Raw genomic sequence first — 27,016 nt, 5'->3', positions numbered from 1 at the left:
GTTTTGGGCACGTCCAGGAGTGTGTGTGGAGGGAGAGAGGCCAGCGTGTGTAGGGGTGAGAGTGAGTATATACGAAGGTGTAGTAGTCTTGAACAGTGATGTATGGAAGCCAGTTGCTGGGTCTTGAACGCAAAGGAAACAAGAGTATGGATGCGCTGGTAATGAAATGCACGAGGAGTATACGTGGCGTGAGGTGGTGTTGGTCGTGCGATACATGACAGTGTCAGAGAGGTGTAGCAATGAGGGGTTTGCGTGATTGAGAAGGGCCCAGGATGGGTCTACTAAAATGGTACAGGCATGTGGAGAGGATGAGTGAAGAGAGACTCAAAAAGAAGGATCTGTGTGTCGGACGTGGAGATCGGGAGACGGAGGAGGTGGTTTGAAGACAGGAGTGAAGGAGGCATTCAGGTATAAAGGCTAGAACATTCAAGAGGGGGCGGGAGGTGAGTATTGGATAGAATGAGTTAGATCGATTTTGATATACCGGGAGCGACGTGCTCCTAGCCGGCTGCAACAGTCGTAGTGAACTATGGAATCTTCTTGTTAGATCTGGGCTGAGGATAGTGTGCTCTGGTATCAAACACTCCGTATATTACGGCTAGAATTGGCAGGTGTGCCAATGAGGCCATATTCCCCTCCCCCATTTGTTCCCGACGGGAAAAGAATCACGAACTGGGATTTTCTTTTACTCACTTTCGCGAGCCACAGCCACGGAGGAGGAGGAGGAGGAGGAGGACTGACTCCTCAATCCGGACACACAAATAGGATCAGACCGCCAATCGATGATGAGCCGTCAATAAATCTGTGAATATCGCTCAGTTGCCCACGACCCCCATCCCTCCTCCTTGCCACCACCCTCCGCTCTGTGTGTGTGTGTGTGTGTGTGAGAGAGAGAGATGGACTTGGGAGTCGACCTGGACCCTGACCTGTCCCCCAAAGTCCCACATTCGGAGGAGATTTAAGGAGACAAACTGTCTGCTGGAAAGTGTGTGAACAGCTTTCAAGTTTGTGGATAAGGAAGTATTTAGCGTGTTCTTCATGTCCTATATAAGGACACGAGTAGAATATGCTTGTCAGGTTTGGGTCACCCGCGCCTGGAGAAGCACAAAGAGCTGATAGAGAAGGTCCAGAGGAGGAGGAGGGCAACAAAGATGAGGACCAGGATTAAGAGAGATGAGTTACAGGGAAAGGCTTAGAGATCTTGAATTTGCCCACCTTGGAGGAGAGAAGAGTGAGGGGTAACCTGGTGACAACCCATAAATTTTCTTTTTAGATAGATTGATGATGTGGACAGTGAACAGTTCTTCGAGAGATGTGTAGGGACAGAGCAACCAGGGGATGTAACATGAAAGTAGTAAGAAACTTGTTAAGAACAGACATAAAGAAGTACTTTCACAACATGTAAGTGGAGGATGAGTGGAAAACAATGACTGAGGACGTGGCTAATGCAGACAGCAGACATAGATTTAAGAAGGTGTATGTTAGTAGAGGATGTTCAAGAGATGGAACCCCACGAGTGTAAGAATTCCTCCCCGTACAGTGCCAAAAGGTAATTACAACAAGGTACTTACACACACACACACACACACACACACACACACACACACACACACACACACGGTCACAAAAAGTCAAGGAAAAAAAAATAACGTGGGAGATGCATTAGTACAGACACAGACAGTATGGCTACAGACTGGTAAACAGGACAGCAAGGTACGAGGAGCCTTGACAGTAATATAGACAGATAGATAGATAGATAGAGAGAGAGAGAGAGAGAGAGAGAGAGAGAGAGAGAGAGAGAGAGAGAGAGAGAGAGAGAGAGAGGTGGCTGGGGAGCGTGTGGGCGTCGCCAGGGTTGGGGTTGGGCCACAGGGGGAGGCAGGTATGAGAGCGAGTGGTCCGGCTGCTTTAAGTCTCATACACGTCACGTGCCTGACTGACCTGTTGGCTGACTGACCTGTTGGCTCTCTGTTTGGCTGACCTGTTGGCTGACTGACCTGTTGGCTCTCTGGCTGGCTGACATGTAGGCTGGCTGACCTGTTGGCTCTCTGTTTGGCTGACCTGTTGGCTGGCTTACCTGTTGGCTCTCTGTTTGGCTGACCTGTTGGCTGGCTGACCTGTTGGCTCTCTGTTTGGCTGACCTTTTAACTGGCTGGCTGGCCTTCCTGTTGGCTGGCTGGCCTTCCTATTGGCTGGCTGGCTGACTGACCTGTTGGCTGGCTGGCTGGCACGGTCCTGGGGCACGATGGCACGGTCCTAGGGCACGACGGTACGGTCCTGGGGCACGATGGCACGGTCCTGGGGCACGATGGCACGGTCCTGGGCACGATGGTACGATCCTGGGGCACGATGGTACGATCCTGGGGCACGATGGCACGGTCCTGGGGCACGACGGTACGGTCCTGGGGCACGATGGCACGGTCCTGGGGCACGATGGCACGGTCCTGGGCACGATGGTACGGTCCTGGCACGATGGTACGATCCTGGGGCACGATGGTACGATCCTGGGGCACGATGGCACGGTCCTGGGGCACGACGGTACGGTCCTGGCACGATGGTACGATCCTGGGGCACGATGGCACGGTCCTAGGGCACGACGGTACGGTCCTGGGGCACGATGGTACGGTCCTGGCACGATGGTACGGTCCTGGGCACGATGGTACGGTCCTGGGGCACGATGGCACGGTCCTGGGCACGATGGTACGATCCTGGGGCACGATGGCACGGTCCTGGGGCACGACGGTACGGTCCTGGGGCACGATGGCACGGTCCTGGGCACGATGGTACGATCCTGGGGCACGACGGTACGGTCCTGGGCACGATGGTACGATCCTGGGGCACGATGGTACGATCCTGGGGCACGATGGTACGGTCCTGGCACGATGGTACGATCCTGGGGCACGATGGCACGGTCCTGGGGCACGATGGTACGATCCTGGGGCACGATGGTACGATCCTGGGGCACGATGGTACGATCCTGGGGCACGATGGTACGATCCTGGGGCACGACGGTACGGTCCTGGCCACGACGGTACGGTCCTGGGGCACGATGGCACGGTCCTGGGCACGATGGTACGGTCCTGGCCACGATGGTACGGTCCTGGCCACGATGGTACGATCCTGGGCACGACGGTACGGTCCTGGCACGATGGTACGATCCTGGGGCACGATGGTACGGTCCTGGGGCACGATGGTACGATCCTGGGGCACGATGGCACGGTCCTAGGGCACGACGGTACGGTCCTGGGCACGATGGTACGATCCTGGGGCACGATGGTACGGTCCTGGCACGATGGTACGATCCTGGGGCACGACGTACGGTCCTGGGGCACGATGGTACGGTCCTGGGCACGACGGTACGGTCCTGGGGCACGACGGTACGGTCCTGGGGCACGATGGCACGGTCCTAGGGCACGACGGTACGGTCCTGGGGCACGACGGTACGGTCCTGGCACGATGGTACGATCCTGGGGCACGATGGCACGGTCCTAGGGCACGACGGTACGGTCCTGGGCACGATGGTACGATCCTGGGGCACGATGGTACGATCCTGGGGCACGATGGTACGGTCCTGGCACGATGGTACGATCCTGGGGCACGATGGTACGATCCTGGGGCACGATGGTACGATCCTGGGGCACGATGGTACGATCCTGGGGCACGATGGTACGATCCTGGGGCACGATGGTACGATCCTGGGGCACGATGGTACGATCCTGGGGCACGATGGTACGATCCTGGGGCACGATGGTACGGTCCTGGCACGATGGTACGATCCTGGGGCACGATGGCACGGTCCTGGGGCACGACGGTACGGTCCTGGGCACGATGGTACGATCCTGGGGCACGTACGACGGCACGGTCCTGGCACGATGGTACGATCCTGGGGCACGATGGTACGGTCCTGGCACGATGGTACGATCCTGGGGCACGTACGACGGTACGGTCCTGGGGCACGATGGTACGGTCCTGGCACGATGGTACGGTCCTGGGGCACGATGGCACGGTCCTGGGGCACGATGGTACGATCCTGGGGCACGATGGTACGATCCTGGGGCACGATGGCACGGTCCTGGGCACGATGGTACGGTCCTGGGGCACGATGGCACGGTCCTGGGCACGATGGTACGGTCCTGGGCACGATGGTACGGTCCTGGGCACGATGGTACGGTCCTGGGCACGATGGTACGATCCTGGGGCACGATGGCACGGTCCTGGGGCACGACGGTACGGTCCTGGCACGATGGTACGATCCTGGGGCACGATGGCACGGTCCTGGGCACGATGGTACGGTCCTGGGGCACGATGGCACGGTCCTGGGGCACGACGGTACGGTCCTGGGGCACGATGGTACGGTCCTGGGGCACGATGGCACGGTCCTGGGGCACGACGGTACGGTCCTGGGGCACGATGGCACGGTCCTGGGGCACGATGGTACGGTCCTGGGGCACGATGGCACGGTCCTGGGGCACGACGGTACGGTCCTGGCACGATGGTACGATCCTGGCACGATGGTACGATCCTGGGGCACGATGGTACGATCCTGGGGCACGATGGTACGATCCTGGGGCACGATGGTACGATCCTGGGGCACGACGGTACGGTCCTGGCACGATGGTACGATCCTGGGGCACGATGGCACGGTCCTGGGCACGATGGTACGATCCTGGGGCACGATGGTACGATCCTGGGGCACGATGGTACGGTCCTGGGCACGATGGTACGGTCCTGGCACGATGGTACGATCCTGGGGCACGATGGTACGGTCCTGGGGCACGACGGTACGGTCCTGGGGCACGATGGCACGGTCCTGGGCACGATGGTACGGTCCTGGGCACGACGGTACGGTCCTGGCACGATGGTACGATCCTGGGGCACGATGGCACGGTCCTGGGGCACGACGGTACGGTCCTGGGGCACGATGGCACGGTCCTGGGGCACGACGGTACGGTCCTGGCCACGACGGTACGGCCCTGGCCACGACGGTACGGTCCTGGCACGATGGTACGATCCTGGGGCACGATGGCACGGTCCTGGGGCACGATGGTACGGTCCTGGGCACGATGGTACGGTCCTGGGGCACGATGGTACGGTCCTGGGGCACGATGGTACGGTCCTGGGGCACGATGGTACGGTCCTGGGGCACGATGGTACGATCCTGGGGCACGATGGTACGGTCCTGGGGCACGATGGCACGGTCCTGGGCACGATGGTACGGTCCTGGGCACGATGGTACGGTCCTGGGCACGATGGTACGGTCCTGGCACGATGGTACGATCCTGGGGCACGATGGTACGGTCCTGGGCACGATGGTACGGTCCTGGGCACGATGGTACGGTCCTGGGGCACGATGGCACGGTCCTGGGCACGATGGTACGGTCCTGGGCACGATGGTACGGTCCTGGCACGATGGTACGATCCTGGGGCACGATGGTACGGTCCTGGGGCACGATGGCACGGTCCTGGGCACGATGGTACGGTCCTGGGGCACGATGGCACGGTCCTGGGGCACGATGGCACGGTCCTGGGCACGATGGTACGGTCCTGGGGCACGACGGTACGGTCCTGGGGCACGACGGTACGGTCCTGGCACGATGGTACGATCCTGGGGCACGACGGTACGGTCCTGGGGCACGACGGTACGGTCCTGGGGCACGACGGTGCGGTCCTGGCACGATGGTACGATCCTGGGGCACGACGGTACGGTCCTGGGGCACGACGGTACGGTCCTGGGGCACGATGGCACGGTCCTGGGGCACGACGGTACGGTCCTGGGGCACGATGGCACGGTCCTGGGGCACGACGGTACGGTCCTGGGGCACGACGGCACGGTCCTAGGGCACGACGGTACGGTCCTGGGGCACGACGGTACGGTCCTGGGGCACGATGGCACGTTCCTAGGGCACGATGGTACGAGACTTAGGTATGATGATGCCCCAAGTGGTCGTACCGTTGTCCTCAGGGGATCGTACCGTCGTCCTCAGGGGATCGTACCGTCGTCCTCAAGAGTTCGTGCCTTTAACATTCGTACCGTTCGTACCATCCTCCCCCGCCATTCCCCTTCCAACCACAGCATCTCTCACTCACCACATCTCACCCCTGGAATTCTCTCTCTCTCTCTCTCTCTCTCTCTCTCTCTCTCTCTCTCTCTCTCTCTCTCTCTCTCTCTCTCTCTCTCTCTCTCTCTCTGTTTAGCGGATAGCGTTCCAGACCATGATGTGTTCAAGGGCCGTCCAAGGTCGAGTGCGTAGGTTCGAATCCCGGTCGCGGCAGTCGGTCCACAGTCAACCCAGCTGTTCATCCACCCCTTAGGGGGTTGGTCGATAGAATGGGTACCTGGTTCACGCTAGGATATATATATATATATATATATATATATATATATATATATATATATATATATATATATATATATATATATATATATATAATTCATGACATTATCAGTTGTTTGTGTGTTTGTTACTCTGTTATGGCTTAACCCCGTCGCCTGCAGGCGCTACATTACGGATGTAGGCAAGTCAGAATGTCTAAGGTCAGGATGTCTGGGGTCAGGATGTCTGGGGTCAGGTCATCATCATCTTCCGCAATTTGGCTCTGAGGGCCAGCTCTAAGGGCCGGCCCCTCTTCAAAGGCGTCATGATTACACACACACACACACACACACACACCACACACACACACACACACACACACACAGTTCACTGTCCTCATACGAGGTAGGGAGGCGACGACCCAACCACAGCCTGGCATTACAACGGAGGCAAACCCTAGGACCAAAGGCGGTGGGAGCCGGGGTTGATGCCACAGTCTCAAAGGACGGAAAGGAGTACTGCAGTCTCGTCGGGGGGGGGGGGGGGGGAACAACGCCTCGCCACTCCTTGAAGGATCCATCACTTCCCTGGTGCTGATCGTAGCGCAGCCTCAGAGCTGCAGGAGCCACATAAGAGGGGTCCTGAGGAGTACAATATTAATCACTGAGGAGTACAGTATTAATCACTGAGGAGTACAGGATCAATCACTGAGGAGTACAGGATCAATCACTGAGGAGTGCAGGATCAATCACTGAGGAGTGCAGGATCAATCACTGAGGAGTACAGGATCAGTCACTGAGGAGTACAGGATCAGTCACTGAGGAGTACAGGATCAATCACTGAGGAGTGCAGGATCAATCACTGAGGAGTACAGGATCAATCACTGAGGAATACAGGATCAATCACTGAGGAGTACAGGATCAATCACTGAGGAGTGCAGGATCAATCACTGAGGAGTGCAGGATCAGTCACTGAGGAGTGCAGGATCAATCACTGAGGAGTGCAGGATCAATCACTGAGGAGTACAGGATCAGTCACTGAGGAGTGCAGGATCAATCACTGAGGAGTGCAGGATCAGTCACTGAGGAGTGCAGGATCAATCACTGAGGAGTACAGGATCAGTCACTGAGGAGTGCAGGATCAATCACTGAGGAGTACAGGATCAATCACTGAGGAGTGCAGGATTAATCACTGAGGAGTACAGGATCAATCACTGAGGAGTGCAGGATCAATCACTGAGGAGTGCAGGATCAGTCACTGAGGAGTACAGGATCAATCACTGAGGAGTACAGGATCAATCACTGAGGAGTGCAGGATCAATCACTGAGGAGTACAGGATCAATCACTGAGGAGTACAGGATCAGTCACTGAGGAGTGCAGGATCAATCACTGAGGAGTACAGGATCAGTCACTGAGGAGTGCAGGATCAATCACTGAGGAGTACAGGATCAATCACTGAGGAGTACAGGATTAATCACTGAGGAGTGCAGGATCAATCACTGAGGAGTGCAGGATCAGTCACTGAGGAGTACAGGATCAATCACTGAGGAGTGCAGGATCAATCACTGAGGAGTACAGGATTAATCACTGAGGAGTACAGGATTAATCACTGAGGAGTACAGGATCAATCACTGAGGAGTGCAGGATCAGTCACTGAGGAGTGCAGGATCAATCACTGAGGAGTACAGGATTAATCACTGAGGAGTGCAGGATCAATCACTGAGGAGTACAGGATCAATCACTGAGGAGTGCAGGATCAGTCACTGAGGAGTACAGGATCAATCACTGAGGAGTGCAGGATCAGTCACTGAGGAGTGCAGGATCAATCACTGAGGAGTGCAGGATCAGTCACTGAGGAGTACAGGATCAATCACTGAGGAGTACAGGATCAGTCACTGAGGAGTGCAGGATCAATCACTGAGGAGTGCAGGATCAATCACTGAGGAGTACAGGATTAATCACTGAGGAGTACAGGATCAATCACTGAGGAGTGCAGGATCAATCACTGAGGAGTACAGGATCAGTCACTGAGGAGTACAGGATCAATCACTGAGGAGTACAGGATCAATCACTGAGGAGTACAGGATCAATCACTGAGGAGTACAGGATCAGTCACTGAGGAGTACAGGATCAATCACTGAGGAGTACAGGATCAATCACTGAGGAGTACAGGATCAGTCACTGAGGAGTACAGGATCAATCACTGAGGAGTGCAGGATCAATCACTGAGGAGTACAGGATCAATCACTGAGGAGTACAGGATTAATCACTGAGGAGTGCAGGATCAATCACTGAGGAGTACAGGATCAGTCACTGAGGAGTACAGGATCAGTCACTGAGGAGTACAGGATCAGTCACTGAGGAGTACAGGATCAATCACTGAGGAGTACAGGATCAATCACTGAGGAGTGCAGGATCAATCACTGAGGAGTACAGGATCAATCACTGAGGAGTACAGGATCAATCACTGAGGAGTACAGGATCAATCACTGAGGAGTGCAGGATCAATCACTGAGGGGTACAGGATCAATCACTGAGGAGTACAGGATCAATCACTGAGGAGTACAGGATCAGTCACTGAGGAGTACAGGATCAATCACTGAGGAGTACAGGATCAGTCACTGAGGAGTACAGGATCAATCACTGAGGGGTACAGGATCAATCACTGAGGAGTACAGGATTAATCACTGAGGAGTGCAGGATCAATCACTGAGGGGTACAGGATCAATCACTGAGGGGTACAGGATCAATCACTGAGGAGTGCAGGATCAATCACTGAGGAGTACAGGATTAATCACTGAGGAGTGCAGGATCAATCACTGAGGGGTACAGGATCAATCACTGAGGAGTACAGGATCAATCGATGAATATTTGTTAGACGTCATCTCGCTACCCTTCTTGTCCTCTTGGGCTGCGTAGTACAGTGGGGTCCCAGGCAGAGGGCAGGGTAGATCTGGTGTCGTGTGTGTGTGTGTGTGTGTGTGTGTGTGTGTGTGTGTGTGTGTGTGTGTGTGACTGGTAGGTTGGGTACGTTGGGGTGTGGGGTGGAGGCTGGTGGGGTGCGGTGGAGACTGGTTGGGTTGGTGGAGGCGGCATGGTGGGGTGTGGCGGAGGCTGGTTCCGTGTAGGATGGGGCGTTCTTAACTCTGGGCCGAGGGGCAGGTGGGAAAAAGATGATGTGTGTGTGTAAACTTGAGTCCACACACACACACACACACACACACATACATACATATTGATGGACATACACATGGGACTAGATGAATGTTAACACAGAGATGTATGCGCACATAAATTCTCAAGTATGCAGGCTGTAGGGGACGAGGGGGGCCTGGGAATGGAGCCGGTGTTTGCTGATGATCCAGCACTGGCGGCAGGTTCGAGAGAGAGAGAGAGAAACTGTAGAAGTTGGTGACTGTATTTGGAAGCGAGTGTAAAGGAGGAAGTTGAAAGTAAATGTGAATAAAAGCAAGTTTATAAGGTTTAGCAGGATTGAGGGACAGGCTAATTGGTATGTGGGTTTCACTGGAGAACAATTGAAGGAAGCCAAGTGTTTTAGATATCTAGGACTGGACTTAGCAGCGAATGGAACCATGGAAGCGGTAGTGAGTCATATGGTGGGTGAGGAGTGTGGTGGGTGAGGAGTGTGAAGGCTCTGGGAGTATTGGAAGAGAGGTCATTATCCGGGAGGGCGAAAATGCGTGTTTGAAGACACAGTAGCCCCATCTATGTTGTATGGAAGCGAGGCATGGGTTATAGATGTGGATATGCGGAGGAGGGTGGATGTTTTGGAAAGGAAATGTTTAAGGGCAATGTTTGAGGTGGTTTGACAAGGTAAGTAATAAAAGCATAAGAGAGATGTGTAGTAATAAAATGAGTATGGTTGAGAGAGCAGAAGAGGGTGTGCTGAAATGGTTTGCACATATGGAGAGAATAAGTGTGGAAAGGTTGTCAAACAGGATATATGTATCAGAGGTGGAGGGAACAAGGAGAAGCGGGAGACCAAATTGCAGGTGGAAGGATGAAGTGGAAGAGGTTTTGAGTGATCGAGGCCTGAACATGCAGGAGGGTGACAGGCGTGCACGGGATCGAGTGAATTGGAGGAATGGGATGTACGTGCCGTCACTGGACTGAAGCGTCCAAGGTAAGCCAGGGAAAGGTCTGTTGGGGCCTGATTGATGATAGGAAGCTGTAGTTTCGTTGTATTACACTCGACAGTCAGATAATGAATACGAGGCTGTTCTTCGTGTGTTCCTGGCGCTACCACGCTAACGCGGGAAACGGCATACGTGTATGGAAAAAAATAAATGTAGATTCATGAATAGATAGGTAGATCAATAAACATGGGCTATCTGTCTCTGTGATTTGAAAAATAGCGCCGATTATCTGTATTATAAATCGCAGTAGTTTCGGATGAATTTACAAGGGAGAAAAATATATATATTTTGCAGTGCCGCTAGATCAAAGAACTGTGATCGCACGTACAGTTAATTTAGGGCTCCATTTTTTTCTGGTCATTTTTAGAGAAAATATATCCAAAAATCATATACTAAAACCCCATAGTGAATATTCTCGAAAATTTTTTATACCGAGATATATTTTACGTGTTCTTTATAAGCAATTTGGCTCTGAGAACCCTTGAGAACGTTTTCTGTGGAGGTCGCGTAAAGAGATAAAAAAGTGGGGGAAACTTTCTCATTTTTTTTCAATGGCACTTAAGATCTCACCTTCAATTACGAGCAAGTAATATTACTTTGGAGGTAATTCTTAATAAGTTGTTTTTTTGGAAGTGAGATTAGTAATAGACAGTTAGATAGGTTGATGAGAACGGTGAAGTACAGATAAAAAGGAGAATAAATGATATAATGCTATAGCTTGGATATGTTGGGGTCTTATATTATCTTATGTTAGAATTAGGAAATAGGATTCTGGTTTATATTTGTAGTTTAAGATACTTTATGACGAGGTTTTAGAGCATTCAGTCTTTTGTGCGCGACGGTACGACCCTTGAGTATCGACGGCACGACCCTTGAGCACGACGGTACGACCCTTGAGCGTCGACGTTACGACCCTTGTGCACGACGGTACGACCCTCAAGCATGACGGCACGACCCTTGAGCATGACGGTACGACCCTCAAGCATGGCGGTACGACCCTCGAGCATGACGGTACGACCCTTGAGCATGACGGTACGACCCTCAAGCATGGCCTTACGACCCTTGAGCATCGACCCTTGAGAATCGACGGTACGACCCTTGAGCATCTACTGTACGACCTTTGAGCACGACGGTACGACCCTTATGGCTGTGCTCAAGGGTCGTTCTCTCCAGCGATGAGATGCCATATAATATCCCCGTTCTCCCCTGAGCTGTGAAACATAACATTAGCCTTATGGTAATAGCCCTTAACACATGCCATAATTAAACCCTCTCCAGCGAACACCCCCTCCAGCGAACACCCCTACAGTGGCATTACAGGTCCGCAAAATCGTTGGAAATTCTAGTTAACATATGTTCTGAGTTTCTCTTCTTAGTATCATTCTTTAGTACGTTGGAATTTCTAGTTAACATATGTTCTGAGTTTCTCTTCTTAGTATCATTCTTTAGTACGTTGGAATTTCTAGTTAACATGTGTTCTGAGTTTCTCTTCTTAGTATCATTCTTTAGTACGTTGGAAATTCTAGTTAACATATGTTATGAGTTTCGCTTCTTAGTATCGTTCTTTGTGACGTTGGAGATTCTAGTGAACATATGTTGTGAGTTTCTCTTCTTAGTAACGTTCTTTGTGACAGGTTCGCGTGTATGTGTTTATCTATAATCACCCTCCAGGATATAGTATCAGTTACAGTCCCGCTGTTACCCTGGACCTTTCTAAGAGGGTTCTGCAGCTCAAGGGTACGCTACTTCCAGCAGCAGGGAAGTGTAGGACTCTTTTTGGAGAGGGAAGGTATTTGAGGAGAAGGTTGTACTCGTCATGTAGCCTTAGGCAGTTGGAGTCCGGTAACACCCTCCTACAGCCAGGATTTGATCATACAGTCTGATGTGTTGCAATATAACTTCAATCTTTTTTTTTTATATTGACTTTTTTTTTGTCAATTTGAAAATAACTAAGATTTGTTTTAGATCTTTGTAATAGAGCGAGAGCCTGAAATTTGGGTTAAAAGCTGTTTACGTGGAAAGAGGAAAGCACTTGGAGTTCGTCTACAGCTGATTGGCTTAAGGGAAACGAAAAAGATTAAGTGGTTTTAAGTTATTTTTTGACCTTTTCCAGTGAGAAGAATGGATTTGATTTTATTTAAAAAAAAACAATAGTTTGGTTTAAGGCAGTTTAAATGAAGATAACCATTTAAGATTTTGCGATATGATTATATGAATAGAAGCAACATGTAAATATTAATGTTCTTCGCTAAGCTCTGTCCATTTGAATCTTTAGCGATGAAATAGAAAACGTGAGAGAAACTCGGGCATTCTTACATATTTTGTGGACTGACCCTAACCTCATGTGGATGTAAGAGAGATTTCTAACCAAACCTAACCCTACCTAACCTAGCCCAAACCTCATGTGGATGTAAGAGAGATTTCTAACCAAACCTAACCCTACCTAACCTAACCCAAACCTCATGTGGATGTAAGATTTCTAACCAAACCTAACGTAACCTAACCTAACCCAAACCTCATGTGGATGTAAGATTTCTAACCAAACCTAACCTAACCTAACCTAACATAAACCTCATGTGGATGTAATTTATAATCATTGGAGGGAAATCGTCTGTGACCTCATGTGGATTTAAGAGAGATTTCTAACCAAACCTAACCCTACCTAATCTAACCCAAAACTCATGTGGATGTAAGAGAGATTTCTAACCTAACCTAACCTAAGCTAGCCCAAACCTCATGTGGATGTAACTTATAATCATTGGAGTTAAATCGCCTATGAGGACAGGTGGTCGATATAAACAGTCAGTTTGAGTTGGTTACCTTTATGTTGTGAGTTTGCGAGAATATTTATCAATTTATTTATTAATTTTCGTTTACTTGTCGTTGTAAGCGGGTTGCCGTTATACACAGGCGAATTCTTTACATGAGATGTCGTTTAAGTACCCCTTCAACAGGACGGTACGACCTCTGAACACGACTGCGTATGATCTTTGAAGACATAGAGTTACGGGTCGTCGTTGAACACGACAGGACGATCCTTGAGCACAGTGGTACGACCCTGCTACACAACTGCGCAACCCATAGAGACTACGGTACAGTCTTTGAGCACCCACGGTACGACCCTTTAACACGACCCTTTGTGTGAGACAGCCTGTTCCTACCTTACTGACCCTTTGAGCCCTGACTCTTCAAGGGTTAGAGTTTAAGGCCCATCAAGGGTCATCATACCCAAGGGTCGCGGCGGCATAGTGGTCAAAGACCTTATTAAACCATTCTTGAAAGGTCGTCGAAGACTTGGACAAAGACACTTGCTGCTGGAGACACAGACTCTCTGTTTCTGTGCCTATTTGACGGAATACATTTGAGAAACACATGTTATGATACGGTTGATCATGGTAAAAAAAAAAGAAAGAGGACACAAACGCTATATAAGAAAATGAGATAAAAGATATCAGTAAAGTTTAGAAATGAATTTAGATTTTTTTTTTTTTGGGGGGGGGGATAAAATAAGAATAAATCTGGTCCGCTGGTAACTTCATAAGGTGAGGGGAGGGTGGTGGACTCCATGTCTAGGGAGGTGGAAAGAAAAGATGAACCTTGTTCTGGATACGTGGTGGCTCGACCATACGAGAAGCGAGGGAAGATGTGAGGCGGAGGTGGAGTTTGGTCGGGCCTCAGTCGAAGATTTCCATGACACTGTCCATCAGATCCTCCAAGCTTTGGATCCCCACAGAAGCATCCATGGCTGCTTGACGGATATACAAGGGGGGAACCTCCCGCATGGAGTTGAAAACGTCCACAAAAATTGTCTCTGACAGGATCCCCACATCGTCATCTACATCGATGTCGAAGGAGGCCTGGACGTGTGCAGTCAGGGTAAGGTATTTGTCGTCAGGAGGAAGGAGGGCAATGGTAGACACGGCATACGTAGCAAGGCCGAAGTCGATGATATTGACCTTTGGGGGGAGTGAAAGGTCGTCTGGAACGGTCACGAGAATATTGCCGGAGTGGAGGTCTGAATGTATGATCCCGCGGGCGTGAATCTCCTGCAGACACCTGCAGATCTGTAGCCCGATCTGTCCCAGGTATCTGCTGGGTAGGTGGTGGTTCCTAAGGAGGTCTTCGAGCGTCTGGTGACCCTCGAAGGACATGAGAAGAGACAGAGGACTGTAGGAAACTGCCAGAAGTTTTGGGGCTCCTCCTGCTCCGTCCAGTTTATCCAGGAAATAAGCCTCCACTTCAAAGTCACGGCGGGTTGCACGTCCGTTGCCCAATTTCAATACAGCAGAGCTGTTGTCCCACCTCACGAGGTAGGCTTTTCCATAGGAACCATAACCCAACACTGTTCCCTGTGAGACGAGGTTGTCGAGATCTTCTCGGGAGAGAACCTTGTCGTGGCACATCTTGGAGTCAAATGAATCTGAAGAGCTCACGAACAGGCTATATATGTCTGTGTATATATGGGTACCCCAAGTAAAGCTCACTGAAGTATGCACTATATCCTGGATAGAATTAATATAGGCAACTTTAGAGGATTCGTGTAGTGGAAATGGCCTCGGATCTGATTTGTTAGGTGTCGAGAACTTAGCGAACTTGAAGGTGTAGTGAAGATAGATTTACATATGATTCGTAAGGTCTCTTCAAAGGTCAGTGAACCCAGGATGTAGTGAAGATGATGATGGTGGGCGGAACGTAATGATAAAGGTAGTGAAGATATCTATTGGGATGACCTTTAGATGGTGAGATGAAGGCCATTGGTGTGGAGGGTGTAGTGAAGATAAATTTACATATGATCCGTAATGTCTCTTCAAAGGTCAGTGGATCCATGATGTAGTGATGATATCCTTTTCAGTGACCTTTAATGGCCAGATCAAAGGCCGTTGATGGGGAGGGTGTAGTGAAGATGAGAGTAGTGAAGATGAAGGTATAGTGAAGATGGATTTACATATGATCCATAAGGTCACTTCAAAGGTCAATGGATCCAGGATGTAGTGAAGATAACACTAGGGTGTAATAATAAGGTAGTGAAGATATCCTTTGGAGTGACTTAACGGTCAGATCAAAGGCCATTGATGCGGTGAGTGTAGTGAAGATGAGGGTGTAGTGAAGATGAAGGTATAGTGAAGATGGATTTACATATGATCCATAAGGTCACTTCAAAGGTCAATGGATCCAGGATGTAGTGAAGATAACACTGGGATGTACTAATATTAAGGTAGTGAAGATATCCTTTGCGGTGACTTAACGGTCAGATCAAAGGCCAATGATGTGGAGAGTGTAGTGAAGATAAGTTTGTAGTGAAGATGTGTTATGACAATGAGGGACTGTTGAGTATTTAGGAGTAGTGAAGATAGTTCTAGGTCAAATGCCTTCGACTTGACTCACGTGGGTCAGATAAAAGGCCAGAGAGAGAGAGAGACAGAGAGAGAGAGAGAGAGAGAGAGAGAGAGAGAGAGAGAGGGGGGGGGAGGGGAGAGAGAGGGGATGGGGGCTGCTGCTGCCTAAATCATTAGACTCCAACATAAAATGGTTCTTGAAAAGTTTTTATACTCCATATAAATGGTTGCTTATCCTTGGGGATAGGAGAGAAAGAACACTTCCCATGTATTCCCTGCAAGTCGTGGAAGGCGACTGAAAGGGGAGGGAGCGAGGGGGCTGGAAATCCTCCCCTCTCGTCTTTAATTTTCCAAAAGAAGGAACAGAGAAGGGGAACAAGAGAGGATATTCCCTCAAAGGCTCAGTCCTCTGTTCCTAACGGTACCTCGCTAATGCGGGAAATGGCGAATAGTATGAAAAAGAATAAATAGATAAATGGTTGCTAAAGTATTACTATTATTGTCCCTTAAGTACGAAGGTTACGATGGCTTCCCTGGAGACGAAGCCGATGTGTTTCCATATGACGTGAGGGCCAGATAGCTACCTGGCCACTGACCAAGTCATAACCGTGGGGGAAAGGATTTTAGAAAACGTGATTTGCCTAAACAATTAGAACACTTTCAAACACGAGCTTTACCTTCGAACACATACAGACTATCGTATCATGGATCTTTTATTATTATTATTATTATTATTATTATTATTATCATTGTTATTATCATTATTATTATCATTATTATTATCATTATTATTATCATTATTATTATTATTATTATTATTATTATTATTTCTATTGATATTCAAAGTGTGGAATAGTTTGTAGGATTTTATTTTGGATTGTAGCGTCCTCCGTACATAGAGTATACAAGAATCTCGGGTGTGGAATATGAGCTTATGAAGCCATTGTTCGTGTGCTCCTGACGCTACTTCGCTACGGCGGATGAATTAGATATAAGAAATCAATGTTGTTATTATTATTATCATGTTGTTGTTGTTGTGGTCGTATCCCCACAAAATGTTAATAGAAAACGAGATTATATAACCTATTATTGATCATTAAAATCCCTCAGTAATATTTTTCATGTAATTAAAAGTTACCGAGAAAGACACGAAATATAATTCTGTTCCTTTCGTATGATAAGAATTCTGGGAAACCTATTGAAGCTATTTAACATGAACACTTTCTACAGAAACGTACAGTGATCACGACGCTGCTCACGACCTCCTAGGGGTTTATATAAAATCTTCACACATGTGGCTTTCCCAAGGTTGAGTTAGACGGATGATGTGCTGGAGGCAGGAGGAGAAGCTAGGGGATGATGATGATGATGATGGATGGATGGAGTGAAAGAAGTTAGAGAGAGAGAGAGAGAGAGAGAGAGAGAGAGAGAGAGAGAGAGAGAGAGAGAGAGAGAGAGAGAGAGAGAGACGGTCATAGTAGGTACTGGACGAGGAACTGAAACGTGTGTTGTGGTGGAGGAGCAGCCGAAGGAGGAGGTAGGGTTGCCTCAGCTGAGTAATGGTGTCTGGCGTTAACTTCTTTGGCGTATGGTGCCTTGTTGGACGATGTGTCATGCTGTCCTAATGTTCAGCTTAGCTGTAATAATGATAGTAATAATATTAATAATAAAAATAATAATGATAATAATATAATAGTAACCATAATGATGATAATGATAATAATGATGATAATGATAACCATAATAATAATGATAATAATAATTTTTCTTTTTTTTCTTTTAAACTATTCGCCATTTCCCGCGTTAGCGAGGTAGCATTAAGAACAGAGGACTGGGCCTTTGAGGGAATACCCTCACCTGGCCCAATTCTCTGTTCCTTCTTTTGGAAAATTAAAAAAAAAAAAGATAATAATAATATTAATGATAATAATAATGATAATAATAATAATAATGCATTTTGTTGATAGTATCATATCATAGATACGAATATTTGGCCCGAGAAAAACTATATGAAGGTAAGGCTGAAGATAAGAAATCTAAAAGACTACATTATTAAATACGTGGAAAAGTAGGCTGTCCACCGAGAGAAGACGATTTTAATCCATAAGAATTTTTTTTTCCTTTTTATAATTTATTTATACGTTCATTATTTATCAATATGAGGCGTTGAACTGTTAGATCCCAAAATAGCTGATGATTTATTTCACTGATGTTTTGATAACGTAGGCCTGACACCGCCCTGTAGAATAATGGTAATGACAATGATTGATACAAGTCTGGAAACTGTGTAGAGATGGTGAGGGGAGGGGACAACACTGACATGAAGACTGTTGACGGAACGAGTAGGGATGAACCCCTCCTCGACATGGAAGACTGACAGAGCTTCGGAACCCTCTTGAAAGACGACGCTGTTACACTTGAGCACGACGAAACGACCGTCGTGTTGCACGTGAAGGCACAGGGGGGAGGAGGGTAACACATAGTAATAGGCACTGTTGGTGCGGCAACTTCTTACGTCTGGCAGGCAATATGACGATGGTGTACACGCCTCGCTTTCCCCGCCTTGCTCTCTGTGTGCTTGGGAGGCGAGTGTGTGGCCGGCGGGTGCGTGTCGTGTGCTTGGGAATTGGCGGGGAAGCTCTTTACTTGTGGAGAGGAACGCGGGCGGGAATACGTCTTGCATGCTGCGGGGAAAGGGACGCTTTTGTGCATGCTAATAGGAGTGGGGCGTGCGCGTCGTATATCTGGCCTTGCCCTTTTATATAAGAGGGAGAGAATGCTGGAGTGGCCTGAGCAATACTGGAGGAGGGAGGGTAAACTGGGGTAAAATGTGTTAGATGAAAAGGGTTTGTATACTCAGTATGCTTGATAGGGGGTTGAGTGGGTTGGGGGCTTTGTATACTGATAGGCGTATATGAGCATGCAGGAGAGTGTACATGAGGAGGTATGTTGTGAAGGTATGATGCAAGGGGCGGTGCTGTATGTTGTGAAGGTATGATGCAAGGGGCGGTGCTGTATGTTGTGAAGGTATGATGCAAGGGGCGGTGCTGTATGTTGTGAAGGTATGAGGCAAGGGGCGGTGCTGTATGTTGTGAAGGTATGATGCAAGGGGCGGTGCTGTATGTTGTGAAGGTATGATGCAAGGGGCGGTGCTGTATGTTGTGAAGGTATGATGCAAGGGGCGGTGCTGTATGTTGTGAAGGTATGATGCAAGGGGCGGTGCTGTATGTTGTGAAGGTATGATGCAAGGGGCGGTGCTGTATGTTGTGAAGGTATGATGCAAGGGGCGGTGCTGTATGTTGTGAAGGTATGATGCAAGGGGCGGTGCTGTATGTTGTGAAGGTATGATGCAAGGGGCGGTGCTGTATGCTGTGAAGGTATGATGCAAGGGGCGGTGCTGTATGTTGTGAAGGTATGATGCAAGGGGTGTGAGTGGCGTTGCTCCTGCTGGTGCAGGAGGTCGAGGTGTGGGATTCGATACCCTAATTCCCTGACCGTATCTCCATCCCGCACCACCATCACCACCACCACCATCATCCACCACCACCATCATCCACCACCACCACCATCATCCACCACCACCACCATCATCCACCACAACCACCACCACCACCATCATCCACCACCACCACCATCATCCACCACAACCACCATCATCACCACCATCTCCATCACCCCCACCACTATCATCACTACCATCACCACCACCACCATCACCACCATCATCACCACCATCACCACCACCACCATCATCACCACCATCACCACCATCATCACCACTACTACCATCACCATCACCACATTGTGCGATGCGGTCAAGCACATCCTCATCACCTTCCTCCTCCCCATCATCACCATCACCAGTCGTTGCTCATTGTCAGTAAAGGTGCCCACGTGCGTCGTGGTATCGTATGTGATGGTGAGGTCATGAGGCGTCATGTGATGGTGAGGTCAGGTGGCGTCATGTGATGGTGAGGTCAGGTGGCGTCATGTGATGGTGAGGTCAGGTGGCGTCATGTGATGGTGAGGTCAGGTGGCGTCATGTGATGGTGAGGTCATGTGGCGTCATGTGATGGTGAGGTCAGGTGGCGTCACGTGACGGTGGAGTGGAGGCATACCACTGGCAGTATTACCAACAGACCTTCCTTCCCTCACCTTCTTCAGCCAATCTTACGGGGACGCTGCCTCCCCCTCACTCAGTCATCCTTGGTGGCTGTAGCTTAGCTCCTCCCTACCACCTTCCCCACCACCCTCCATCCTCTCTGAGAGTTACTCTGGAAGGCCTCGTCTCCTTTTTCCAGTCATTCCAGGAGTTCTAGACTCTCTCTCTCTCTCTCTCTCTCTCTCTCTCTCTCTCTCTCTCTCTCTCTCTCTCTCTCTCTCTCTCTCTCTCTCTCTCCTTTCGCGTCTTCCCCCGACCTCTTAAGAACACCCTCTTCCGGAAGGGTCCCCCCTCCACCCCTCTCTCTCTCTCTCTCTCTCTCTCTCTCTCTCTCTCTCTCTCTCTCTCTCTCTCTCCTTTCGCGTCTTCCCCCGACCTCTTAAGAACACCCTCTTCCGGAAGGGTCCCCCCTCCACCCCTCTCTCTCTCTCTCTCTCTCTCTCTCTCTCTCTCTCTCTCTCTCTCTCTCTCTCTCTCTCTCTCTCCCTCCTGCCGGTATGCCTTCGTCAGGAGTTCTTTCTCACCTCGGGTGCAGCCAGGTGGGCTGCTGGAGCCCCAGGGGACCACACTCAACTTTCCAGCAGGTTGGTCTTCCGGTTGCCTGGAGGAGGAGGAGGAGAAGGTAGGAGGGAGGAGGAGAGTCGCCCTGGCTGGAAATGTTTACTCTCAAACTCAAGATTCATTGCCGGGCCTGCAACGCCGCTGTGGGGCCTTCAGGTACCAGGTTTTACCCCACCTCTCGTGTCTGGCTGGAGTTTGGGTGACCCATTTATATGTAAATGCCTTTTTTTTTTTTTTTTGGCAAGGGGAGAGTCGTGTTATGGTGTTGTAATGTAGTTTCATATCGTGTGTAAAGTGTTATAGCGTGTAAACAGTGTCGTGGTCTGTAAATAGTGTTGTCGTTTGCAAACAATGTCATCGTCATCTGTAAACAAGGTCGTCCTTTGTTAATAATGCCGTCATCTGTAAACAGTGTCATCGTCATTTGTAAACAAGTCCGTCATTTGTTAAGTGACGTCATCTGTAAACAGTGTCATCGTCATTTGTAAACAAGTCCGTCATTTGTTATGTGACGTCATCTGTAAAGTGACATCGTCATCTGTAAAGTGACATCGTCATCTGTAAACAAGGCCGTCATTTGTAAACAGTGACGTCACTGTAAACAACGCCATCGTCATCTGTAAACAATGTCATCATCTGTAAACAACGTCGCTCTCTGTAAATAGCGGTTTTCGACGAAATCGCTCTCGTCTGATTGGCTGCTTGATTTATTTTATATATGATCAACATGTATGAGGAAACGTAAAGTAGTTGATATCATCTATTTTCAAAAAGCGTTCGATAAGGATCCGCATCGAAGGTTACTTGCGAAAATTAAGTCACAACACGACAGTGATGGGATTGGCCTTCAGTGGATAGGGAATTGGTTGACCACGGTAGACCAAAGAGATGATGTGATTTAACAAGTCTTGACATTCCTATACACCTATCCTTAATCATGGCCTAGAAAAGATCGTCTTTTTTTTTTTTTCTTATCTACCACATACAAAGAAAGGGAACTTCCTAGAAAGTTAACGTTGGTTTGTTACCATTGATCGTTTAAGAAATAAGTCGAAGTCTCACATTGGTTAGACGTGGTAAGTGGAGTGCCTCAAGGTTCACTCTTGGGACGTATTCTCCTCCTCGTGTATATTCATGGTGTTGGTATTAGACTGCAATGCGAGATATCAAAATTCGCTGATGATACAGAGCTTAAACGTCTACAGCTTCAAAGTGACTTAGATATATTGATGAACAGGGCTCGTAAATGGTAAATGAATGTTGATAACTAGTCGATAAGTGGAAATTGTACATAACGGTAGTAGAAAAGAAAGGGCAAGCGACGGTATGGATTCTGTTAAACTGCAAAAAAAAAATGTAAATGAGGGAAAAAGTCTTGGGTGTAATAATCTCTTTTGATCTAAAACAGAAGAAAGCAGTGCACGGAGCAGTGAAAAGAGCGAATAAGATTCTCTCGATTCATAACTATGGACTCGAATTTAAGTTCGAGGAAAATCATCCTTGCTCTTTACAGTTCAGTTGGTTCGTTCCCATTTTACTCACTGCGTTCAGTTGTGGTCACCCTACGAGAGAGAGAGAGAGAGAGAGAGAGAGAGAGAGAGAGAGAGAGAGAGAGAGAGAGAGAGAGAGAGACAGACAGACAGAGAGCGCACTAGTCCTGCGAGAGCAGATTAAACGATTTGAATCGATCTAGCTTAGACAAGAGAAGGTTAAGAGGTGATCTAATACAAGTATTGAGGACGATCCGAGGCTTTGATAAATCTTGATCAATCAAGTTGCTTAAGAGTTGATTCGTCTGATTTCACTCACAGTAATGGATACGAACTCGTGGCCAAACGTTTTATCTCGAATTAGGCGAAATACTTTTTCTTCAACGGGTTTGTTTACATATGGAACGATTTGCCAATTAGAATGGTTGAAAACGACTATATTGATACATTTAAGGACAGACTTTTATAAATATTCGCTTCAAGTCCACGACTGATATTATTTGCGCCTGCTTAAGTCATATTGACAATTTGCAGTTCGTTCATTCACTCTCTGAATTACCTGTATACCTTCTAATTTTCACCACGTTGATCTGTGAGTTTCTGTTTTCTTCCACTATTACAAACAGCCTCGAAAGGACCCAGTGGTCTGTTGCTGTTTGACTTCCTTTGTGTTGTGATGTCTGTCGTGTGTAAACAACGGGTGTCAGTGTCCTCACTTTATGCAGTTGCCATTGACCACTATCATTTCGAAAGTATTTATGAAAATTAATGCTGGGATATTCTGTATTTAGGGTATCCTATCCCCCCCCCCCTCTCATTTAAAAAGAGAGAGGGAGGTTAGAAAATGGCCAATTTTCAAAGTATGTTAAAAAAGGTATAAAGTTTTGGTGTTTGGGTGGATGGTATGAACCTTAGAAGTGGTAGTGGGTTGGCGTACTACGGATCCCTGGCCTAACTGGGAGGTAAAGTGCGGGGCAAAAGGAAAAATAAAACGTATTAGGCTAATTTTTGAACCATGAGCCAAAGTTAAGGTTTTGGTATACCATATGACTGGTCGCTGCGGCCTGGTAGACGGAGGTTTGTCAAAGAAAAAAGAAAAAGAAAAGATGTGTGTTTTACACTAACGTACTGACATTTTGCTGAATAATTTTATCTCTGAGGCCTAGTTCCTGCACCTACTGCTGCACATATATATATATATATATATATATATATATATATATATATATATATATATATATATATATATATATATATATATATACTCTCTTCCGCCACCGCCCGCAGTGTGGGTAAAGGAGTGTGAAATAGAAACAGGAGGAAAGATCATTCTATAAAAATGAAACATTATCATAAAGGTAATTTCAGAGGAAGGGAGCTATTAGGTAAAAAAGATTATAATATATTCAACAAAACATTGATAGTATAAAGGATGGAATATATATATATATATATATATATATATATATATATATATATATATATATATATATTTATATATATATATATATATATATATATATATATATATATATATATATATTACTGTGGCTCGATTACTGTTCTGGGACACACACATGGATGGGATGGGATTATGAAATATGTAGACGATGGAGATGAAAATGAATGATGCGTGCTTGGGGGGAAGATAAAGATACTTTTGAACATTACATTCAAGAGAGCATGAATACCGTATAGATGTAGAATTACATTTGATGTGATGAATTATATTATTACATTAATTGAACCGTTAAATGAGGTTGTTTAACATTTGAACAATGTTGCCGTATGTCATTACGTTTGAAGTTTTTTTGATATTTGTAATTGTACTCCTGCACCTCACTGTATTGTAATTGGAACTGGGCTCCCATTTCTCCTGTGAATCTATCTATCTATCTATCTATCTATATATATATATATATATATATATATATATAGATAGGGGATAGGGGAGAAAGAATACTTCCCACGTATTCCTTGCGTGTCGTAGAAGGCGACTAAAAGGGAAGGGAGCGGGGGGCTGGAAATCCTCCCCTCTCATTTTTTTTTAATTTTCCAAAAGAAGGAACAGAGAAGGGGCCACGTGAGGATATTCTCTCAAAGGCCCAGTCCTCTGTTCTTAACGCTACCTCGCTAATGCGGGAAATGGCGAATAGTATAAAAGAAAAAGAAAGATATATATATCGACCGTGGGAGTCGATAGATTAATACTCAAGTAATGTACCTTCGTGGTGTAGCGGTTAGAGTTTCTGACCAGTGACGCATTCACAGGCCGCCCAGGGTCGAGCGCATGGGTCTGCATTACTGATTGCCACAGTCGGTCTACAGTCAACCCAGCTGTTCATCCTCCTCTAAGGGGATAGTCGTTGAAGTGGGTACCTGGTTTAGGCGATGGATGGTATACACATATGCGTACGTAGCGTTAATGAGATGGCTTCGATCAGGGGCAATCTATTTGCCCGCGCCGCCCCAGCTACCTCAAGATAATAGATATCAGGCATCAATATCTACATCTGAAAGTGTTATCAAGATATTTCAGTTAGTGGTTATAACATGATATTATTGGCTGACTGAATGACCATTAATGCCCCCCCCCCCCCCCACATCCCCTCACCTTGGCAGGTAATGGGCTTGTTTGCTGATGATCCAGAACTGGTGGCAGATTCGAGTGATATATTGCAGAAGTTAGTGACTGAGTTTGGAAGACTATGTGAAGTAGGAGGTCGAGAGTGAATATAGAAGTGAGCCCAAATATCCAACCAAATTTATTCGTTAATTACGTATATGTCTTCTGTTACCTTATGTCGTTTTATGACAAAATCCACATTTTAATAACCATTACATTTAAGGATATATAGAATCTAGATAACCTCTCGCATATTCTTAATAACATAGTTTTCGCGTGTTGGGGGGAGGCGGGAGCTCGACTTCCCCCGCCACACCTCGCCCACCCACCACCCAGCCGGGCGTAACGCGCCAATTTTCTTTTCCATTTGTATCCAGCGACGTCTGACGCTTGTGGCACTCAACGGTTATGGCGGAGACATATTGCTAACGTCTCTCCTGCCTCGTATTATTGTTGGCGAGCCTCCGAGCGTGTTGTTACAGGGAAGTTTTTGCTTCTTATATCATTTTTGTGTCGTTTCTCTTTGTCGTGGGATTTTGTTTTGAATTATTTCTCGTTTGGATGTTTCCCTGTTTTTCGCTCTTCTTATTTTCTCGTTTTTGATTCTGAGTGTATTGCACTTCTGTTCGCTGTATATTAGTTCTTGTCTCTGTGTTCTTTTTCAGTCCGTGTCCGTTTTTTTTATGCTTGTGTGTGATTTTTCTCGATTTTCTGCATTATTTTAATCGTTTCCCTATAATTTCCTGTTTTCTCTCTCATTTCTGTTCATTCCCATTTTCTGTCGTTCCTGTTCTTTGTTGAAGGGTTTTCTGCTGTTCAGTGCACGTCTCCATTTACTTCCTATGGCCATTTCTTTTTGTTATATTCTTGCGTTCGTCCTTCTGTTTTGGATTGTGATTTCAAATATAATTTTATCATATGTGATGATAATCCTTCTCACTCGAGTTTGTGCCTGTGTAACTCTTCCCTGTGCTTGTCCCAGTTTGTGTTTCATACGATTTTTTCCCTTTTTCCCGTCTTATCTTTGTGTGTCTGTTTATGTCAATATATACGTAATCTGTATCTATTTCTTTTTCTCTTTTATATATACGTAATCTGTATCTATTTCTTTTTCTCTTTTATATATACGTAATCTGTATCTATTTCTTTTTCTCTTTTATAGTTACAAGCGCCTGTTTTCTAACATATGCCTTCCTTCGTTTTCTGTTTCTTCGTTTTCTCTTGTTTTCGTGCGCCAATTTCTTTTTTTCTTTTTTAGCTTTACCCTTTGTTTGGTGTATCTTTCTTTGTCTTTTGTTATATGATTTTTTTTCCTCTGTGTGTCTGTCTCGATTAATGTCTGTGTGTTTATATTTTTGTCGTATGTGTTGTGGTCTGTACTTGATCGCTCCTTCCCGTGTAAGTGAGGTAGTGTCAGAACCACTGGTGTTCGCCAGTGGGTCTGGTGTTCGCCAGTGGGTCTGGTGTTCTCCAGTGGGTCGTGTTCGCCAGTGGGTCTTGTGCTTTCCAGTGGGTCTGGTGTTCGCCAGTAGGTCTGGTGTTCGCCAGTAGGTCTGGTGTTCGCCAGTGGGCCTGGTGTTCTCCAGTGGGTCTGGTGTTCTCCAGTGGGTTTGGTGTTCTCCAGTGGGTCGTGTTCGCCAGTGGGTCTGGTGTTCTCCACTGGGTCTTGTGCTTTCCAGTGGGTCTGGTGTTCGCCAGTGGGTCTGGTGTTCGCCAGTGGGTCTGGTGTTCGCCAGTGGTGTAAGCAGTGGGTGAGGCAGGTGGGGCCTGGTGGTCGGTGCCTCACTGTTGATTAAACCCAGAACGACTGGCTGGGTATCACCCCCTCCGTAATGTGTTATTTGCTGTGTTGTATGCCAGGAGAGAGAGAGAGAGAGAGAGAGAGAGAGAGAGAGAGAGAGAGAGAGAGTGTTTTTGTATGTGTGTGTGTGTGTGTGTGTGTGTGTGTGTATGTGTCTGAGTGAGTGTGTGCGTGTGTGTGTGTGTGTGTCTGAGTGTGTGTGTGTGTGTGTGTGTGTGTGTGTGTGCTGAGTGTGTGTGTGTGTGTGTGTGTCTGAGTGAGTGTGTGTGTGTGTGTGTGTGTGTGTCTGAGTGAGTGTGTGCGTGTGTGTGTGTGTGTGTGAGTGTGTGTGTGTGTGTGTGTGTGTGTGTGTGTGTGTGTGTCTGAGTGAGTGTGTGCGTGTGTGTGTGTGTGTGTGTCTGAGTGTGTGTGTGTGTGTGTGTGTGTGTGTGTATGTGTCTGAGTGAGTGTGTGCGTGTGTGTGTGTGTGTGTCTGAGTGTGTGTGTGTGTGTGTGTCTGAGTGTGTGTGTGTGTGTGTGTCTGAGTGAGTGTGTGTGTGTGTTGTGTGTGTGTGTGTGTGTGTGTGTGT

General features: G+C 47.7%; 2 protein-coding genes across 2 annotated transcripts in view; one reads left to right on the top strand and one right to left on the bottom strand.

Annotated features, from left to right (window-relative positions):
* The window catches only part of LOC139756074 (uncharacterized), a 323,958-nt gene that overhangs the window by 91,557 nt on the left and 205,385 nt on the right, over positions 1-27,016 (top strand).
* Positions 13,875-14,902, bottom strand: LOC139755824 (probable serine/threonine-protein kinase mkcF). The gene has a single exon (XM_071674428.1). The coding sequence runs from the start codon at positions 14,872-14,874 to the stop codon at positions 14,146-14,148; it is 729 nt and encodes a 242-aa protein (XP_071530529.1). The 5' UTR covers positions 14,875-14,902; the 3' UTR covers positions 13,875-14,145.

Source organism: Panulirus ornatus, chromosome 20 (genome assembly GCF_036320965.1).
Source record: "Panulirus ornatus isolate Po-2019 chromosome 20, ASM3632096v1, whole genome shotgun sequence".
In the NCBI taxonomy this organism is placed as follows: domain Eukaryota; kingdom Metazoa; phylum Arthropoda; class Malacostraca; order Decapoda; family Palinuridae; genus Panulirus; species Panulirus ornatus.
The sequence above is the reverse complement of the archived record's forward strand: the minus strand, read 5'-3'. Positions and strand labels throughout refer to the sequence as shown.